Genomic DNA, 19,100 nt, shown 5'->3' with positions numbered 1-19,100 from the left:
ACTGGTGACTTCCACCGTGGAGACTGATGCAAAGTAACTATTCAGTTCCTCTGCCATTTCTTTGTTTCCTATCATTACTTCTCCAGCTTCATTTTCCAGTGGTTCAATGTCTATTTTTGCTTCCCCCGTACCTTTTATATATTGAAAAAAACTCTTCATATCTTCTTTTATACTACAAGCTAGTTTACACTCATATTTCTAGGGTATCGTTACGTTTAGGCAGGTTTCTGACTTAGAGGCGTTCAGTCATAATCCCACAGATAGTAGCTTCGAACCATTGGCTGTTGAGTAATGGGTTAAGAGATATTCCAATTAGTTGTCTCATTTATGTTAAGTATCCAAATAAACGACACTGATGTGGAAAGGGGCTTCAGGTGGCCTTTGTGTCAGGTGATGTGATGTTAGAGTTTTGTGCAAAGTCTGTTGAAGTATATTAAAGATGTTTGTCGAAAAGCAGCAGAACTTTTGACTCTTTATACAACAGCAGCTAAAAGTCTAACAAATGGTAGCAGAGGACGGTTGCTGTGCAAATGTGAACGGTTGAAAGATACAATTTTTCCAGACCAAACCAAGGAGTGAGTGAGAAGAAAACAAAACAAAACATATATATGGCTGAACCTAGGATAAAGATGACCAGATATGACTACCCCCCTTATTTTCTGAAAGAGGATCTTACGATCAATGGAGAAGTGCAGTAGTTCTGTGGACTGAGGTAGCAGCCTTGGGAAAAAGAAAATAAGGTATGGCATTGGCTCTTTCTTTACCTTATGACAGTAAAATCCGAAGCAAAGTGTTTTCTGAGCTGGAATTGGAAGAGTTAGACTCAGAAGAAGGTCTGGAGACTCTAATACGTTATATGGATAAGATTTATAAAAAGGATGACTTGTTAAGTGCGTATGAAGCATAGTCGGATTTTGCTAGGTTCTGGAAAATAGAGGAATTCTCCATGGAAGACTATATAATGGAATTTGGCAGACTATATAAAAGGCTGCAGAAACACAACCTGGAATTTCCACAGTCTGTGTTGGCCTTTAAATTACTTGACTATGCTAGAGTGAGCAACATGGATAGGCTCCTGGTTTTGACAGGAGTTCAGTTTGCGGATAAGGATACCTTATTCGATCAACTGACAGAAGCTTTAAAAAAGTTTCGGGGGAAACATTCGATTCCGATGGCTCTGATGACCCACATAGGTCAGTCTGCAATAAAGCAGAATATGGAAGACACACTACTAACAGGATGGCGAAATCGCACGACTACAAACAGGTTCCAAGACTATAGAGGGAGATTGGGACCTGGAAGGTATGAAGACAGAAACCCAGTTAGAACCTACAATAGGAAGATGAACCCCAGAAATGCCCGGGGTATGAAATATCGACGTTTTCGATGTGAATCTCAATATCATTATGCTTTCAACTGCCCAATACGGAGTGTTTGAAGCGACACATGACACGGAAGTGTCAGAAGAGGAAAATGATAGTGACCAGAAAGAAGGCATTGTCCTATTAACAAGCAGTCTTGCGCTGGTAATAAGGGTGTTGGTTGCAGAATCCTTCAATTGTGCTGTATTGGACAGTGGCTGCACATATACTGTGTGTGGAACTGACTGGTTAAAATGTTACCTGGACTCCTTGAATGCTGAAAATCGTAACAAGGTTAAGGAATTTGAAAGTTCCACAGGTTTCAGTTTGGGGATGATAATACTCTGAAGTCGCTGAAAAGAGTGGTGATCCCTTGCAATATTGCCGGAGTGAATCATTTCATTAGCACGGATGTTGTATCAAGTGAGATACCTTTGCTTCTGAGCAGACCGTCGATGAAGAAAGCACACATGAAACTGGATATGGAACAGGATAAGGCAACAGTTTTTGGAAAGACGGTGGACTTACAATTTACAGACGGGACACTATTGTATTCCATTACTGACAAATAATATTTCAAGTACAGTTGTTAAGGATGTCTTAATGGCAGTTGAAAATGGGACCTTAGCTGATAAAAAGCTTGTTGTATTAAAACTGCAGAGGCAATTTGCGCATCTGTCTCCTCGGAGGCTGAAAAATTTATTAAAGGATGAAGGGGTAAGGGATGAAGACTATACTAAACTGATAGAACAGGTTAGTGATCGCTGTGAAGTTTGTAGGAAGTACAGAAGGACACCAGCACGACCGATAGTAACCCTACCTTTAACCAAGGATTTTAACAACATTGGACCTGAAGATCTGGGATAAAGCCAAGAATATATTTATTTTGCATTTTGTAGATTTAGCAACCAGATTTAGTCAATCAACGATTGTACAAAGTAAAGAAAAGATCAAATCGTGGAAAAATGGATAGGGACAGGAATGGGTCACCTGCAAAATTCCTCACGGACAATGGGGGAGAATTTGCTGATGATGAGTTTAAGGATATGTGTGAAAACGTGAATATCACAATTATGAATACGGCTGCGGAAAGCCCATTTAGTAATTGTGTGTGAAAGAAACCATGCGGTAATAGATGACATGCTCTAGAAAATTTCGACAGATAGACCAAACTGCAAGTTAAATTCAGCTTTAGCATGGGCGGTACATGCAAAGAATTCATTGCAGGTGGTTGGGGGCTATAGTCCCTATCAATTAGTGTTTGGTAGAAATCCTAAAATTCCATCCATCTTAGATGACCAGTCTCCAGCTTGGGAAGGGGCTACAATTAGCTCTGCTTTTGCTGAGCATTTAAATGCATTACATAGCAGTAGAAAAGATTTTTTGGAAGCAGAAGTCTCTGAAAGAATTCGCAGAGCTTTAAGACATAATGTACAGCCATCAGATGTCGTTTTTCAGCAAGGAGACATGGTAGACTATAAGAGAGACAATTCTAATGAATGGAAAGGCCCAGGGAAGATCATAGGCATAGATGGCAAAACAATTATTTTGCAACATAGCAATCAAGCTGTTAGGGTACATTCATCAAGGATAATGGGTACAGATTACAAATTTTCAAATATAGACAGAGCAGACAGACATGACGAGGAAGCAGAGTCATTCGGTATGTACGTGTTATAGAACTATGAGGACCAGTTATCTGATATAGACAGGGTTTCCGTAGAGGAAAACAACACTTCTGATGAATTAGAACAGGCCATTTTTCCGAAAGGACAACTGCCAAAGGTTGGTACAAAAGTGACATACTTGCCTGAAGGCTCTAGTCAATGGAAGGATGCAACTGTTATTAGTAGAGCAGGGAAGGCCACTGGAAAGTATAAATATTGGTTGAATGTATAGCATTCAGGGGAGGGAGTCAAGACAATGGATTGGGAACACGAAGTTCAAAAATGGAGGGCACAGAAACGCAGTGCCAGTTCAGATAGTACATCGGATAGTGAACAGGTCCGCAGGAAAAGGTCGAGAACTATTGAAAGAACATCCCACAGCAGAGGGGAAAGATCAAGCAGTAGCAGTACAGAACAATATATCAGGCGGGAGAGGGGACGTAGTTTATCAAGATCTCGGAACATGAGTAAGACTACAAATACTAATAGGAGTAGAAGCCCACTTGCACGTGAGAGTTTGGTGGCTTCCAATAAATTAGATGAAAAAGTTATCAAAGTTGCAGCACGGTAGCATTGTGGTTAGCACAATTGCTTCACAGCTCCAGGGTCCCAGGTTCGATTTCGGCTTGGGTCACTGTCTGTGTGGAGTCTGCACATCCTCCCCGTGTGTGCGTGGGTTTCCTCCGGGTGCTCCGGTTTCCTCCCACAGTCCAAAGATATGCAGGTTAGGTGGATTGGCCATGATAAATTGCCTTAAGTGTCCAAAATTGCCCTTAGTGTTGGGTGGGGTTACTGGGTTATGGGGATAGGGTGGAGGTGTTGGCCTTGGGTAGGGTGCTCTTTCCAAGAGCCGGTGCAGACTCGATGGGCTGAATGGCCTCCTTCTGCACTGTAAATTCTGTGAATGCCAAACAGCAAGAACTGCATAGTTGGAGTGAATTTGGGGTATACACAGAAGTAACGGATAGGGGACAAAGAGCTCTATCCCACAGATGGATTTGCACAGAAAAGGTTCTTCCGGATGGAACTTATAAGCCAAAGGCCAGGCTTGTAGCAAGGGGATTTGAAGAAAACTTAGAAGATCAGGATTTAAGGGTAGATTCACTTATGGCAGGAAAGGTTATTTTAAAGATATTCTTGGCTCTATTAGCCCAAAGCCATGGGAATGCAAATCTATAGATATAAATGCTGCCTTTTTGCAGGGGCATCAGCTCCAGAGAGACATTTTTCTCCATCCCCCTAAAGAGGCAGCTAACACAGAAGGGATACTCTGGAAGTTGAACAAATGTGTATATGGATTGAATGATGCGTCTAGAGTCTGGTACTTTTCGGTAAGGTCAGTTTTGTTAAAGTTAGGCTGTTGCCAGTTGAAAGCAGATCCGGAAATGTTTTACTGGCACTATAAAGGAAATCTCTCTGGCATCTTTGTGATGCATGTCGATGATTTTTTGTGGGGTGGGATTAGTGATTTTGAAGCTATTGTACCATCTCTGGAACTTTTCGGAGGCCTATAGAAAACTCCCACCAGGATGACCTCTCCTTTCCTGTTTGAGGAAAGAATTCAGGGTTGGAAGTCAGGCTTCCGGTGCATTTAAATAAATTGGGACTGGAAATCGGACAGACTAAGTTAGGGGCAACTTTACGTCAGCAATCTTATTTGGAAAGCATCAGCCCAATAGCAATTAGTCTTAGCCGGGTTTCACAAAAAGATGCAATGGTTTCAAAGATGGAAAAAGAGCAACTACGAAGTTTAATTGGGCAACTGAATGGTTAGGTAGACAGACTAGACCAGACGGGAGTTTTGATGTCTTCGAGTTGAGTACAAAAATGAATGATCCCAAAGTGGAAGACATAATTAGAGCAAATAAAGCGTTGGTTAAACTAAAAATGCAGGAGTGTGTTTTGAGGTTCCCGGTTTTAGGTGACCTTAGGCACTTGAAACTCATAGTTTATAGTGATGCGTCCTATGCAAATTTATGTGATGGGGTTTCAAGCGCAGGTTTTATAATTTTCCTTTTGGGGAACAATGGTAAATGTTGCCCTCGTGTGGGAACCAAAGAAAATAAAGAGAGTGGTCAAAAGCACTTTGGCTGCTGAGACGTTAAGCCTTGTAGAGACGGTGGATATGCCTTTTACATTTCTCAGATATTGACAGAAATTTTGGGATTAGGAGATTTGGGTAATATAACCACATCCACAGGATCCTCAACCATTATATTAGTTTCATCCTCAAAAAATTTCCAACAGGTTTCCCTTTCAAAATCAATTGTGCTTCTGCTCAACCTACTGCTATTTTCTCAGTGTTCTGTTGTCACATCCTTCATTATAAATTCTGGCATCTTCTCAACTATTGATGTCAGGCTAACAGGTCCTTAGTTCCCCGTTTTCTCTATTCCTCATTTCTTAAATAGTGGGATTATATGGGCCACTTTCCAATCAGTTTTGAAATTTTGAAGGATGGCCATGAATGTATCTACTACCTCTATAGCTCCTCTTTCAACTCTGGAATGTACATAATTTGATCTAGGGAATTTATCTACTTTAGGTCATACTAATTTCTCTAGTAATGTTTGAGGAATGTTAATATCTTGTCATCCTCGTTTACACTAGTCCCTTAATTCTCAATTATTTCTGAGAGGTTTTCAGTATTTTTCTCTGTCAAGACAGACACAATGGCTGGGATTTTCCGCTGTCGTTCGAATTGGGAGAGTTTGGTGACGAGCAGAAAATATAGCAAGGCCAAAGGCGCATTTCATGACAACGTAAAAAATTGTTCGCTCCCCTTATCAGTGGTGACCACATTTCCGACATTTAATGTTGGGAACTTTATTGTAATAAATTATCACAATTATCAGGCCCTTCCGCCCGAACCATACCCCAACGCCAAAAAATCTCTCCGTGGTAGCAGAATGGCGTGAAGATGACTGGCCTCAGAAGGCATGCACCTGGCAGTCAGTACTCCTAGGGGGACTCAGAGGTGTGTGCAGCACTTAGGGAGGAGATGGTCATGCCAGGTTAGTGCCAGCTTGATGCCAGGGGGTGTCAACTTGATGCCGGGGTGCACCTAGGTGAAGATTGTTTCCTGGTTTGCTTGCTGTGCGCTGGGGCGGCCATTAGAAATGGCGCCTAGATCATCGAGTTTTGCTGTCGGCAGCGGGGGTGGGGAGAGGAGAAGAATCAGAGGCCACTTGCCAGTGAAATGTCATGGAACCCCTGACTGCAATGTATTTTTCTAAGTCCCGGACTATATGGCAGAAAAGGCTGACATTGCTGGCGGTGGACTAAACGCTGCTTTTCCTGCCAAACATCAGCTTTTGCCAATATTGGAGTAAATCCCGATCTGTGTATTTGTTTAGTTTCCAAGCCATTTTCTTATTCTCCGTCATAAATTCTCCGGACTCTACTTGTAATGAACTACATTTGATTTTGCTAATCACTTAAAACATTTTTTTTTAAATTCTCCTCCTTTTTCACATTTTCTCCCACATTTACATCCATCAACAATAAACAATAATCAGCAAGATATGTCAGTCCCCATAACAATGATCCCACCCCAACCCCCGAACCTCAACCCGCATGTTTACATAAACAAATGACAAAAAGGAATCAGGGATTACCCACAGTCACCCTTAATCTTACACAGCCCCCCCCCCCCCCCCCCCCCCCCCCCCCCCCAACACACACAGGTCTCCAGCTCCTCCCGTCCACTGCCTCTTGTAAAACTCATCCTCCCAACCTCTGTTCCTTCCCCCCAACTTTCCACCCCGGCTAGACCACTCTGACCCTGTTCTGCCAGGCTCCGATGGCCGCAGCCCCTCCCCGACCTCACTCCCGTTCACTGGCCGGCTTAAACCGGCCAGCGTGGAGGCCCCCGCCCGGGTCCCTTTCCCACTTGCCCGGCCCTAGGAAAGCCCAAAGATCCCCTTTTAGCACACCAACCCCGCATATCCACCTACACCCCAAAGAGCCCTCATTTCGAGTGAAAGTCCGGTCCCTTCCCTTGTCCAAATATATACCATATTGGCTCCTTTAATCTCTACACCCGCGCGCAGTGATACAAAAAGGAAGAAAATTCAATCATGAGGTTACATCGGCACATGGCCATTCCCCAATTTGTCAGTTCTGCCACAGTCCTTCTGCTTTCGCAAACTCCTCCGCTGCTTCCGCCGTTCCAAAATAAAAGTCCCTGAACTTGTAAGTCACCCTCAGCTTCGCTGGATATACAATGCCGCACCGCACCGTGCTAATGTACAGTGCTCTCTTCACCCGGTTGAAGGCAGCCCGCCTCCTTGCCAGCTCCACCGTAAAGTCCTGGTATACATGTATACCAGCTCCAGCCCACTGCACCACCCGCTTCTGCTTGGCCCAGCTCAGGACCTTCTCCTTCACACTGTACCTACGGAAGCACAGAGTCACTGCCCTTGGCGGCTCACTCGCCTTTGGTACAGGCCTCCACGACCGATGAGCCCGATCCAGTTCATATCGGGAGGGATCCTCCCCTCCCCCAATAGTTTTGCCAGCATCAAAATACTCAGTCAGCTTCGGTCCTTCAACTCCTTCGGGCAGCCCCACAATCCTCAAATTCTGTCGCCTGGATCTGTTTTCCAGGTCTTCCATTTTTCCTCGCAGATCCTTGTTAGTATCCATCACCTTCCGCACCTCTTTCCCCATCGAGGCAAGTTGATCACCGTGCTGCAATAACGTCTCCTCCACTTCCTTCAGCGCCTCCCCTTGCTCTCGCACCTCCGCCACTGCGCTCTCCACCTCCGTCCTCACTGGGGAAACCGCCTCCTCCACCAGCACACTCAAAACCTCCCTCATCTCCTTCCTCACTGTCTCCATGCATTTCGCAATCTGCGCCAACTGCTTTTCAAATTCCGCAGCCATCACCTTAGTTATTTCTTCAGCCGTAAGCAGTGAGGCCTTCCCTGGTGCTCCAGCCTCCATTTTTCCTGGTGACCCCGCGGTGACCTTTCCATTCCCCGACGGACCTCCAGCTGTTTTTTTCCGGGCCGTTTTCTTGCTCACTCTCGACATTTTTCTTTGTTCTTTTTTTCCTCCTGTGTCTTCACTGTGCCTCCTCCGTGCCTTCTCCCTGCTTCTGCCGCCTCCGCGGACCCTGGGACCGGGCTTAAAGCCCCGAAAATGCCGTTGCCGAACGGGAGCCCTCCATTGTGCGGCCGCCTCCCGCCCGCCGTCACCGGAAGTCCCCACTTTTTTTTTTAAAGGAACTTTTGCAGTCTTTTCTTGCTAGTTTACTCTCATATTATATTTTTCCTTGGTCCTCCTTTGCAGAATTCTAAAACTCTCGTAATTCTCAGGCCTACCATTTTTTGGTAACTGTATATGCCTCTCCTTTGAACTAATACAATCCTTGGTTTTAAATGTTAGCCAATGTATCTACTGTCAGACCATTTAATGTAGTTTCCCAATCAACCATAGCTAATTTGCCCCTTACACCCTGTTTTCTTTACTTAGATTTGAATACCCTCACCTCTGATTAAACTACAAAACTTTCAGCATTTACAATTCTCCTATTATGATCCTGGCTTGGTCTAACAGAAAAGTGGAAACAAACATATAAATGCGTACAGCGAAGGGAGAAGGAAAATGTGCACAAATGGAAAATGACGCAAACAAAGTTGAGGGAGAAACATCTGGGTAAATAGATTGGTACATACACCATAACTCAGTCAAAAACAAATAATAAATGCATGCTTAGAAGCATTTCTAGAGCTATAAAAATGCTGGCCAGTGAAATGCATCATACTTCCCTTCTCCTTTGAGAAATGTTTCATTTTATTCTTTGATATTATGCACCAGCTGTAGCAAAGCAATGATGTAAACTTGATAATGGTCAATTAACGTAAATGACCAGTATTGTTAATCTGCTTGCTATCTTCCAAGAGATAATTAGGCTATTGCACGGAACACGGACCATCTATCTTTAAAAACATTATTTATCCTTTTTCCTCCCCAAACCATAAGATATTTGTATTTGAGCTAGGCAGATAAAGGCTAATTCAAAGCAGTCTATCAATGGTGCTCTGAAAACAGATGCTTAGAAACGAGGGGCATAGATACAGTAGACAGGAATAAACTTTTTCCCTTGGTTGAGGGATCAATGACCAAAGGGCATAGATTTAAGGTAAAGGAAAGGAGGTTTAGAGGGGATGTGAGAAGAAACCTTTTCATCCAGAGGGTGCTTGGAGTCTGGAGCTCACTGCCTGAAAGGGTGGTGGAGGCAGAGACCCTCATAACATATAAAAACTTTTTAGATGTGCACTTGCAATGCCAAGGCATACAAGGCTATGGGTGAAGTGCTGGAAAATGGGATTAGAATAGTTAGGTGGTTGCTTTTTTAAAAATAAATTTAAAGTACCCAATTCATTTTTTTTCCAATTAAGGGGCAATTTAGCGTGGCCAATCCATCTATCCTGCACATCTTTTTGGTTGCGGGGGCGAGACCCATGCAAACACGGAGAATGTGCAAACTCCACATGCACAGTGACTTGGCGCTGAGATCGAAGCTGGGTCCTCGGCGTCGTAAGGCAGCAGTGCTAACCACTGCTCCACTGTGTCGCCCCCCAGGTGGTTGTTTTTTCTGGTGCAGACAAGATGGGCAGAAGGACCTTTTCTGTGCTGTAGACCTCTATGACTCTAAATGCGCAAGATTGATAGAAGCTGACTTACACTCCCAATTTGAGCGTAAACAACTCATGTCTATTCAAAATCCACTCTTGGTTTTGGGGATTAGATAAGGAAGTAGCAAATGGCATTGAACCTTCAAACCTCATTGCATACTGAATACACTATGGCAGTGATGCAGTGGCTAACTAGAACAGCATCATTTCAGGCAACAAATGAACATGTGTACACAATAAGTATATATTACACTATTAGAAGCAGAAATTAAACACAAAATAGTTTTTATATAAATACATATACAAATGCTATGGGCATTCAGCGGCACACTATAGTTTCCTGTAAAATTCAGATGTATAACTGATTAATTATATTACTGTTCCTCTAATTTGTAACTTACCCATGCAGTTCTTCATCATCATAAATCCACTTTCATATCCTTCAAAGCATTCACAATCAAAACTTCCAGGTGTGTTAATACAAGTTCCAGGGCCACATAAATCAGGGGAGATACGACACTCATTAATATCTGTAGGCAAAAAAAATTCAGTCAAGGATAAAATGTAATTTTATTTTAAAAAACCATTCACTAAGTGTACTATCTTTCAAAGGATGGAGAGATGCAATAAATATTGTTGCATTCTGAGAATTCTTGATTCATATATTTGATATCAGCTGGAGAATTGAACTCCTTCTTTGTGGTTATATTTAATACAGCACAGGTTAAGATCTTAAAATAAATGCATTAGCCACTGGGAACAGAGTAATCTTGCCTAATCCACACTATAATGTGCAACCTTGCTTGTCAGAAAGAGAGTGGTTGTGAACATTCCATCTGTAGTTTTAGGAAATGTGCTGGTAGCAGGGACGTAGCTGCATGCTGCTAGCATTGGCTTAAAAATTCAATTTTTAGCACATTCATATTGAATTCATTCCTTTGCTACTTTAAAAAAATATATATATTTTATTAAATTTTTCAAACAAAAATATTTCCGTTTTTGCAACTCAACAAGGGATTATACATTAACTGGTAAATAACATTATTTAAATAATATAGTGAACTTACAACAAAAACTAAAAAGGAAAAACAAATAGCAAAAACACAGAATAGTGCTCCCCCCTTCCCCCCTGGGTTGCTGCTGCTGTCATTTCTATCTTTTCATTATCGTTCCGCGAGATAGTCAAGGATCGGTTGCCACCGCCTGGAGAACCCCTGAGCCGATCCTCTCAACGCAAATTTTATTCGTTCCAATCCTATGAACCCTGCCATGTCGTTTATCCAGGCCTCCACGCCCGGGGGTTTCGCTTCCTTCCACGAGTAGAATCCTACGCCGGGCTACTAGGGACGCAAAGGTCAAAATATCGGCCTCTTTCGCCTCCTGCACTCCCGGCTCTTCTGCAACCCCCAAATATAGCTAACCCCCAGCCTGGCTTGACCCGGACCTTCACCACCTTTGAAATTACCCTTGCCACACCCACCCAGAACTCCTGCAGTGCCGGACACGACCAGAACATGTGTGTGTGGTTCGCCGAGCTTCCTGAGCACCTCCCACACCTGTCCTCGACCCCAAAAAACCTGCTCAGTCTTGCTCCCGTCATATTTCATAGAATTTACAGTACAGAAGGAGGCCATTCGGCCCATCGAGTCTGCACCGGCTCTTGGAAAGCGCACCCTACCCAAGCCCACACCACCCTATCCCCATAACCCAGTAACCCCACTGAACCAACACTAAGGGCAATTTTGGACACTAAGGGCAATTTAGCATGGCCAATCCACCTAACCTGCACATCTTTGGACTGTGGGAGGAAACCGGAGCACCCGGAGGAAACCCACGCACACACGGGGAGAACGTGCAGACTCCGCACAGACAGTGACCCAGCCGGGAATCAAACCTGGGACCCTGGAGCTATGAAGCAATTGCGCTAACCGCTATGCTACCGTGCTGCCCTTGTGCTCCAGAATATGTGCTCTATTCCTTTGCTACTTTAACAGATTCACTTTAAATAATGTAGAAAGGATTTCATAATACTCTTGAGGTCTACAAACTAATTTGCCTCAGCTGCAGGTCCTTTGAATCAGAATGGGTAAGTCCAAGAACTATTAAATATTTTGCTGGGGGACGGAATGTAGGGAAAGACAATTGGGAGTGTCAATTGTAACGACAGGGGTATGACTGGGACAGAGTGATATGAATTCTTTAAAAAGAAATCTACCTATACCAATATGGATGGTAGCACATCTTTTGGACTGATGATGAGCATGTGCTTCCTATCCACCATTTTGGAAACTTAGGTGCCCATTTAGCTCCTGAAAAACAAGAGCAGCATCAATGGCTTTCAATACCCATATGGCAAATTTTTAATTCACGAAAAGGCAAATTTGGATCCCAAACCCACTACAAACACACCTATTCTCAGCTTTACCGGAGGCCACAGGAAGGTAAGCGCCAAATCTACTACTCCAAGGAGGCTGGCTTATTTAAAATATTGCCATTCTTCTTTTCAACTTTAGCTATTGTCATGTGTTGTGAAACCTAGCTTAATTGAAGTGAGGACTTGGCTGAATCACAAAGTAAGTGCTTTATACCCCCCTCCAGAATTCAGGTGCCTGCCTGAGGAGTTTCTGTGATTGGACATGTCCCTGCTGACTGTTAAGTTTGTTCAACGGGCTGGTCTCTAGGCGGGGAACTGATCAGTGATGTGATGGATATGCTGTAGAGTTAAAACTCCAGATTATGATGACATTTTGCATTCCAGATTCCCTATAACTTTCTTGTATGTTCTACTTTCAACACTAGAATAGTCTATCAAAATAAAGTGATCCAACGGCAATATTAAAAAAATACATGGAGGATTTTACCAAAGGCTTGAGTTTGTATTAGGTTTCACTTTGTGCTTTGTGAGGTATTCCCCTCCCAACTTAGTTATTGGCTGGAATTTTCCCCCAAAATGGCAAAGTGTCAAGTTCAGACAGAAAACCAGCATGTTTTTCCCCATTGTGAGGGACAGGGCCTAAACATGCCAGCAAGCCAAGCTTGAAAGAGATCGGAGCTTCTCAAATACAAAGTGAAATTAAAGACCCCCACCCCCAAATGTAGATCACCGGCTTGATCTCCCTGCCCCCTGAATGTAGATCTCTGGCCTAGGGGCCCTCCCAATGGATTGCCCAATATGCCCCCATATTGAGGCCCCGCCTCATGGCATTCTGGCAGTGTCAGGGCACTGCCCTGCCATATCCCCGACTATTTGCGACTACAATGGCCTCCGAACCCTCCAGTGTGGTCATCACGTCTGGTCTCCTTTTGCGGAGACTAGTGGTGATTCCCACCAGCGCCACATCATGTCGGTGGGTGGGAACATTGCATTCCCAGAAGATTTGGTGTTAAGTCAATTTTGAATAGTAAAATCCATTTAAATAAGAACCTGATTACGTCTGCTGAGAGGGCCCAGGAACATCGTAAATGGTTTGGTGCCCAGTGCAAATCGCGTTTCAGGCTTTTCCCAGAATTTTCTTGACATAGTCGGATTTCTGCCGGGCGCAAAGCAGCTGGAAAATCGCCCCATTTCAGGAAATTATTTAGTTAATAAGTGACATACCTGTACAGTTTCTTTCTTCGGAATCAAGGGCGAAGCCACTGTTACATTTGCATCTAAAGCTCCCAATAGTGTTTCTGCACTTCCCATTACTACAGATACCTGGTATTGTCCTGCATTCATTGATATCTAGAAAAGAAAATGAACTGTAATTCTTATTTTTAGCTACATCAATTTCAATTGAACATCAGGCAAAACTTTATACAAAGGTTATTTATATAAGTAACATTGCACTTTGAAGTCTGATGCTGGAACAAAAAAATTTTTTTTTTTTCCCTCTCTTTTTATTTACAGGACATGAATGAGCAGTTTATATTTCCAACAGGCTTCACCTTTCCATCGTCACTAACGTCAATATAAGCCCTTTTATTCTCAATAAAACAAAATGCAGTATATTGTTGGGATGAGGGGTAGGGGGCTGCATCTTGCTCTGCAGGACAAGTATTATGTGAGGGAATCTTTGTATTCTTTTTTTTATCGTGTTGGCAATGGTACTAACTAAAGTTTCTCTTACCTGTAACTTTAAAAAATTCAACACAGATGCTGGGATAATGCCATTTTTTAAGTTGTATAATGTAATTATATACAGATGTCTAAATTAGTGTGCAAGAACACTCAGCAAAGTAACCACTCTATTGTTTTTAGCAATATTTACAGTGAAAAGCAGTCACATCACGTAAAAAGAAAACTCAGATTTGGTGTTAATTTCTTTGTAGAAAATGTCCAGTATCTCTCTGTTTAATATGGCTTTCATCCAGTTATGCGGTTGGTGTTCTTTTAATAACTTAATTATTTGAAATATTATTTTTTTAACTAATTTATCAAGGGAAGCAGGGGATTGGATCAGCTACACATTTTACTTTCAATTGAAGTGATTGAACAGAAAGACCAGGCATGGTGCAAAATGGGTGACTGATCTGATCCATTAGTTTCCACCGAGTGCATTAGGTGAAAGCTATCACCAAAGAACAAAGAACAATACAGCACAGGAACAGGCCTTTTGGCCCTCCAAGCCTGTACCGGTCATGATACTAACCTTGGCCAAAACCCTCAGCATTTCCTTGTGCCGTTTCCCGCTATATCCATCCTATCCATGTATTTGTCAAGATGCCTTTTGAACGCCGTAAATGTATCTGCTTCCATAACCTCCCCTGGCAACGTATTCCAGGCACTCACCACCCTCTATGTAAAAAATCTGCCTCGCACATCTCCTCTAAACTTTTCCCCGTGCCCTTTAAACATATGGCCCCTGGTGACTGACCCCTCCACCCTGGGAAAGAATGACTGCCCATCCACTCTATCCATGCCCCTCATAATCTTGTACATCTCTATCAGGTCACCCCTCAACCTCCGTCGTTCTAATGAAAACAGTCCGAGTCTTTTCAGCCTCTTCGCATAGCTAACACCCTCCAGACCAGACAACATCCTGGAAAACCTCCTCTGCACCCTCTCCAAAGTCTACACATCCTTCTGGTAGTGTGGCGACCAGAATTATGCGCAATATTCCAAGTGCGGCCTTACCAAGGTTTACACAACTGCAGCATGACTTGCTATCAACCCACTATCACTTGAGGAAGTGTACTTCAGTGTCAACTGTGCATATCTAATGAGTACTGTAAGTGTATTAGATTTCAACTGACAGTGAAAGAACCTCCCACTCTTCTGAATCTTTGTACCATGCAGGAACAATGTTTCCTGGATCCATGCAATGTTATTCTAAAACTAGCTGCCTGGAGGTTAAGTTTCTCTTTCTCTCCCCATTGATTTTCTTTTCATTTTTCTCTCCAAGGACATCCTTCAATGTTGCATTGTATCTGTCAACGCAACAATTTTGATGAACGTGGTCTTCATGACATGTAGTTGTTTGGGTTTTGGACAGAATATTCCTTTTTTGCAATCTGTGATAGCTACTGCTGTAAACAGGACAATTTATAGTGAAAATAATTAACTTAATAAATAAATACACGAATATTTACTATCTTTTGTAAATATGTTAGCATTAAAAATTCCTAATTTGCTTGAAAAATCAAGTGTTTTTCACTTCATGTCCCCAGCATTTCCCCCCGCCTCCTTGCCGTTCTTCCCACCCTGGAAAACATATAGATGGAAGCAAAATATTGATGATCTTAGTCACTGCAAATTACTCCACTTCCTGGTTTCAGCATTACATTGCTGTTGTTTAGCTCAGATGCTGAGAGAACAGTTTTAGGCTCATGTGCAGCATAAACACCAGCACAAACCTGTTGGGCCTGTGTCTTGCTGTAAATGCAACATCAACTCTCGTCCTGTTGATAGGTTTTGCGAGAGTACAGTTCTACACGTTAAGATCATCTCTCATTCTTCTGACACAGGGCCAGCGTGTCCAATCTTTCTTCATGAGATAGAACCCCCATCCCAGGTGTCATTCGAATGAACCTTCTCTGAACTGCCTCTAACATAATTTCTTAAATATGGAGACCAAAGCTGTACACAATACTCCAGATGTGATTTCACCAATGTCCTATGCAACTGTAGCAAAACAACCCTACTTTTATATTCAATTCTCCTGGCAATAAACAACAACATTCCAATGCCTTCCTGATCACTTGCAGTATCTGCATATTAATCTTTTGTGATTCACATACCAGGACAACCAGATCCCTCTGTACCTCAGATATCTGCAATCTCTCTCCATTTCTATAATTTTCTGTTTTTCAATTCTTCGTGCCAAAATAGATAAGTTCACATTTTTCCATATTATACTCCATTTTCTACCCACTCACTTAATCTATCTTTGCAAACTCATGTTCTCTTCGTAACTTATTTTCCTACCTGTTTATGTTATCAGCAAATTTAGCAACCATACATTTGGCTTTCACCCAAATTAGTCATACAAATTGCAACTAGTTAAGGTCCCAGAAATAATTCCAGTGACACTCCACTTGTCACATCTGCCAATTGTAAATTACCCATTTATGTCTACTCTTGGTTTCCAGATAGCTAACCAATGCTCTAACTATGCTAATATGCTATTCCAAATGCCATTAGCTCTTATCTTGAGGACTAACCTTTGATATGAAGCTTTAATGCATTCTGGAAATCAAAGTATAGCACAGTGGGCGAAATAGCTGGCTTGTAATGCAGAACAAGGCCAGCAGCGCGGGTTCAAGTCCCGTACTGGCCTCCCTGAACAGGCGCCGGAATGTGGTGACTAGGGGCTTTTCACAGTAACTTCATTGAAGCCTACTTGTGACAATAAGCTATTAGGGGCTGGTTTAGCACAGTGGGCTAAATAGCTGGCTTGTATTGCAGAACAAGGCAGCAGCGCGTGTTCAATTCCCGTATCAGCTTCCCCGAACTGGCGCCGGAATGTGGCGACTTTGGGGCTTTTCACAGTAACTTCATTGAAGCTTACTTGTGACAATAAGGCGATTATTATTATTCCTCTTTATTCATGGTGTTTAGACTTCCTCAAACTCCAATGAATTAGACAAAGATGGTTTCTCTTTTATAAAACCATACTTTGTCTGATTACATTGAGGTTTTCTAATTGGCCCGCTATGACCACCTTAATAATAGATTCCAGAATTTTCCCTGACAGGTGTTAATCTCACTGGCCTTTAACCATTCACTATTTTCTAATCTGATGGGACCTTTCCAGAACCTAGAAATTTTGGAAAGTGGAAACCAATGCATCTACAATTTCATCAGCCAAAAATGTTTTTGGTTTGGTCACAAACCCTGGGTTCTCACAATTCAATCTAAACAATCTCAAATTTTTAAGCACTTCTTGCTCCACTTATTTTATAAGATACTTCAGCTAGGCATTACATTGTAATACACATTTTGCACTTTAAGTCAACCCACTACCAAATCGCAGAGTAACAGAACATTTGAAAATCCAATAACTTTTGGATGTACATGCTTTTTTTGTTCAGATTCAACTCGTTGAATCAGTTGTAGTAATATTTACTAATTGAGCAAATTGAATATGCTGTTGGTACTTAACAGAAATCTCAATTTATTTGGAATCCAGATCTTAGTGTAGCTTTTCTTTAAAACTAATTCTACTTTAATCAGGATACAGAATTAACAGTAATAGATTTGTGGATGTACAGTTATAAATTCTGGAACATTCAATCACTAGTATCCACAGCATCACCGTTGCTTTCTATTTGTTTTCCTCCTCACTTTCTTCCTATTTGTTTTTCTCCTCGCTGTTAGTATTGAGATGACCACTTTTGATGTTAAGTTGGATAACCAAATAATTACTAAACTATGGAGACGTCTGATATTACCCACATCCAGGGTTAAGGTATCCTTTTTTAAGAACAGATATTTATCTACCAAACAAGAACAAGTTTCCCAATCTACCAATTAACTGCATATCTTGTTGCTTTAAGAAAAAATTGTATGGTGTATACAAGCGGGGCTCTTAGATCAGGCAAAAGTCAAATGATTTTATAAAAGAGAAACCATGTTTGTCTAATTTATTGGAGTTTGAGGAAGTGTAAACAACATGGATAAAGAGGAACCTGTGGATGTGCTATTCTATTATATACTGTATTAATTCCATAAACTATATAAAGTAATCTTATTTATATTTTTATTTAAACATTTTTACCTTTTAACAAAGGCTTCCCATTGGGTTCTCTTCTGCTAGAAAATCCTGGTCCTCGTGGGCAAAGAGCTTTGTAATCACTCGTGCTTTCTTCAGGACACCGTTCACAATCTGGTCCCCAAGCAGCACCGACAGAACAGCAGCAAGCATCAATGCGTAATCGGATTGTTAACGGGTGAGTACATTCATCTTCATCGTATTTTATATAACAGCGCTCCAAACGAATATCTGACAAAGTGAATGTCAATAAAGATTAATATTAAAGTAAAATAGCATGGATGCTGCAAATCTGAAATAAAAAGAAAATTCTAGAACTTCTAAGCAGGTATAGCAGCTTCTGGGGAGAGACGAATAAAGCTAATGTTTCAGGTGATTGGCATTTCAGAAATGCAAATGGTGCCTCCGAGTCAGAAATTTGTATGTTGAAATCCCATGCCAGAAGTTGAAGAGAAAAACCAAGGCTGACACTCCTGTACAGTCCTGCGAGTACTGCACTGTTGGGAGGCACCATCTTTCCAGAATGGACTTGATGCGCTGTGAGGTCTCCTTCTGTGCCTTAATGACTCTATAAAGTGATTGAAGAGTTCATATTGATCATAAGGAGAGATTGCGATGAACATGACTATATCTTCATGTTATGGCTCCCTGCTATCTAAAGCCTGCAGTGTCTTGTTTTTCAATGTATTATGGTTCAGTGTTAATTCGCCTGCAATGTAGGGATTAATGGTAGAGTTTATATAAGTATTTCTAGCAAACCACTATTTGTTGTAGTTAGGATGAAATTGTGAGTTCTTAAGGTGAATTGTGAACTTAATAATAAAGAAACGTAATTATATGGAATTATATTGCATGATCTGAATTATCATGTTGGATTGTGTAATATGAGCTCATTTAAGAGAAAGATCTGATTCTGCAGTTTGTTACAACTTATGTCTGATTTAAAATAACAAAAAACAACGGAACGTGAAAGCAGCAGTCTAACAGTGGGGAGGACACCGCTGCTTCCCCTTTTAGGTCTCAATTTAAACTAGCAGTTTGGATCTCAGTGGCATAATCCAAGACCAATCTGCATATTTAAGGATAGCCATCGTTGGGTCAGGTGTCCGATGGGACAGGTGGCACAATCAAGATAGGGGAAAGAAATCTGACATTTTCTGGACCAAATAACGCAAAAACACCTTGGAGCAGCTTCAACATCAGTTGCAGAAGATCTGTGATCTCTGTTTCCAATGT

The 19,100-nt window shown here is 41.9% G+C and overlaps 1 protein-coding gene across 1 annotated transcript in view; it reads right to left on the bottom strand.

The window, feature by feature from the left end:
- LOC140404453 (fibrillin-1-like) overlaps positions 1-19,100 on the bottom strand; it is a 716,712-nt gene that overhangs the window by 284,820 nt on the left and 412,792 nt on the right. The window contains exons 24-26 of the mRNA XM_072493009.1: positions 17,871-18,095; positions 13,271-13,396; positions 10,074-10,202 (exon numbers count right to left, since the gene is read on the bottom strand). Of these exons, the coding sequence (XP_072349110.1) occupies positions 10,074-10,202; positions 13,271-13,396; positions 17,871-18,095 (480 nt within the window). The remainder of the gene's footprint in view (positions 1-10,073; positions 10,203-13,270; positions 13,397-17,870; positions 18,096-19,100) is intronic.

Source organism: Scyliorhinus torazame, chromosome 30, assembly GCF_047496885.1.
Source record: "Scyliorhinus torazame isolate Kashiwa2021f chromosome 30, sScyTor2.1, whole genome shotgun sequence".
Classification (NCBI taxonomy): domain Eukaryota; kingdom Metazoa; phylum Chordata; class Chondrichthyes; order Carcharhiniformes; family Scyliorhinidae; genus Scyliorhinus; species Scyliorhinus torazame.
Note: the sequence above shows the minus strand (reverse complement) of the source record. Positions and strands in the feature narration are given on the sequence as shown.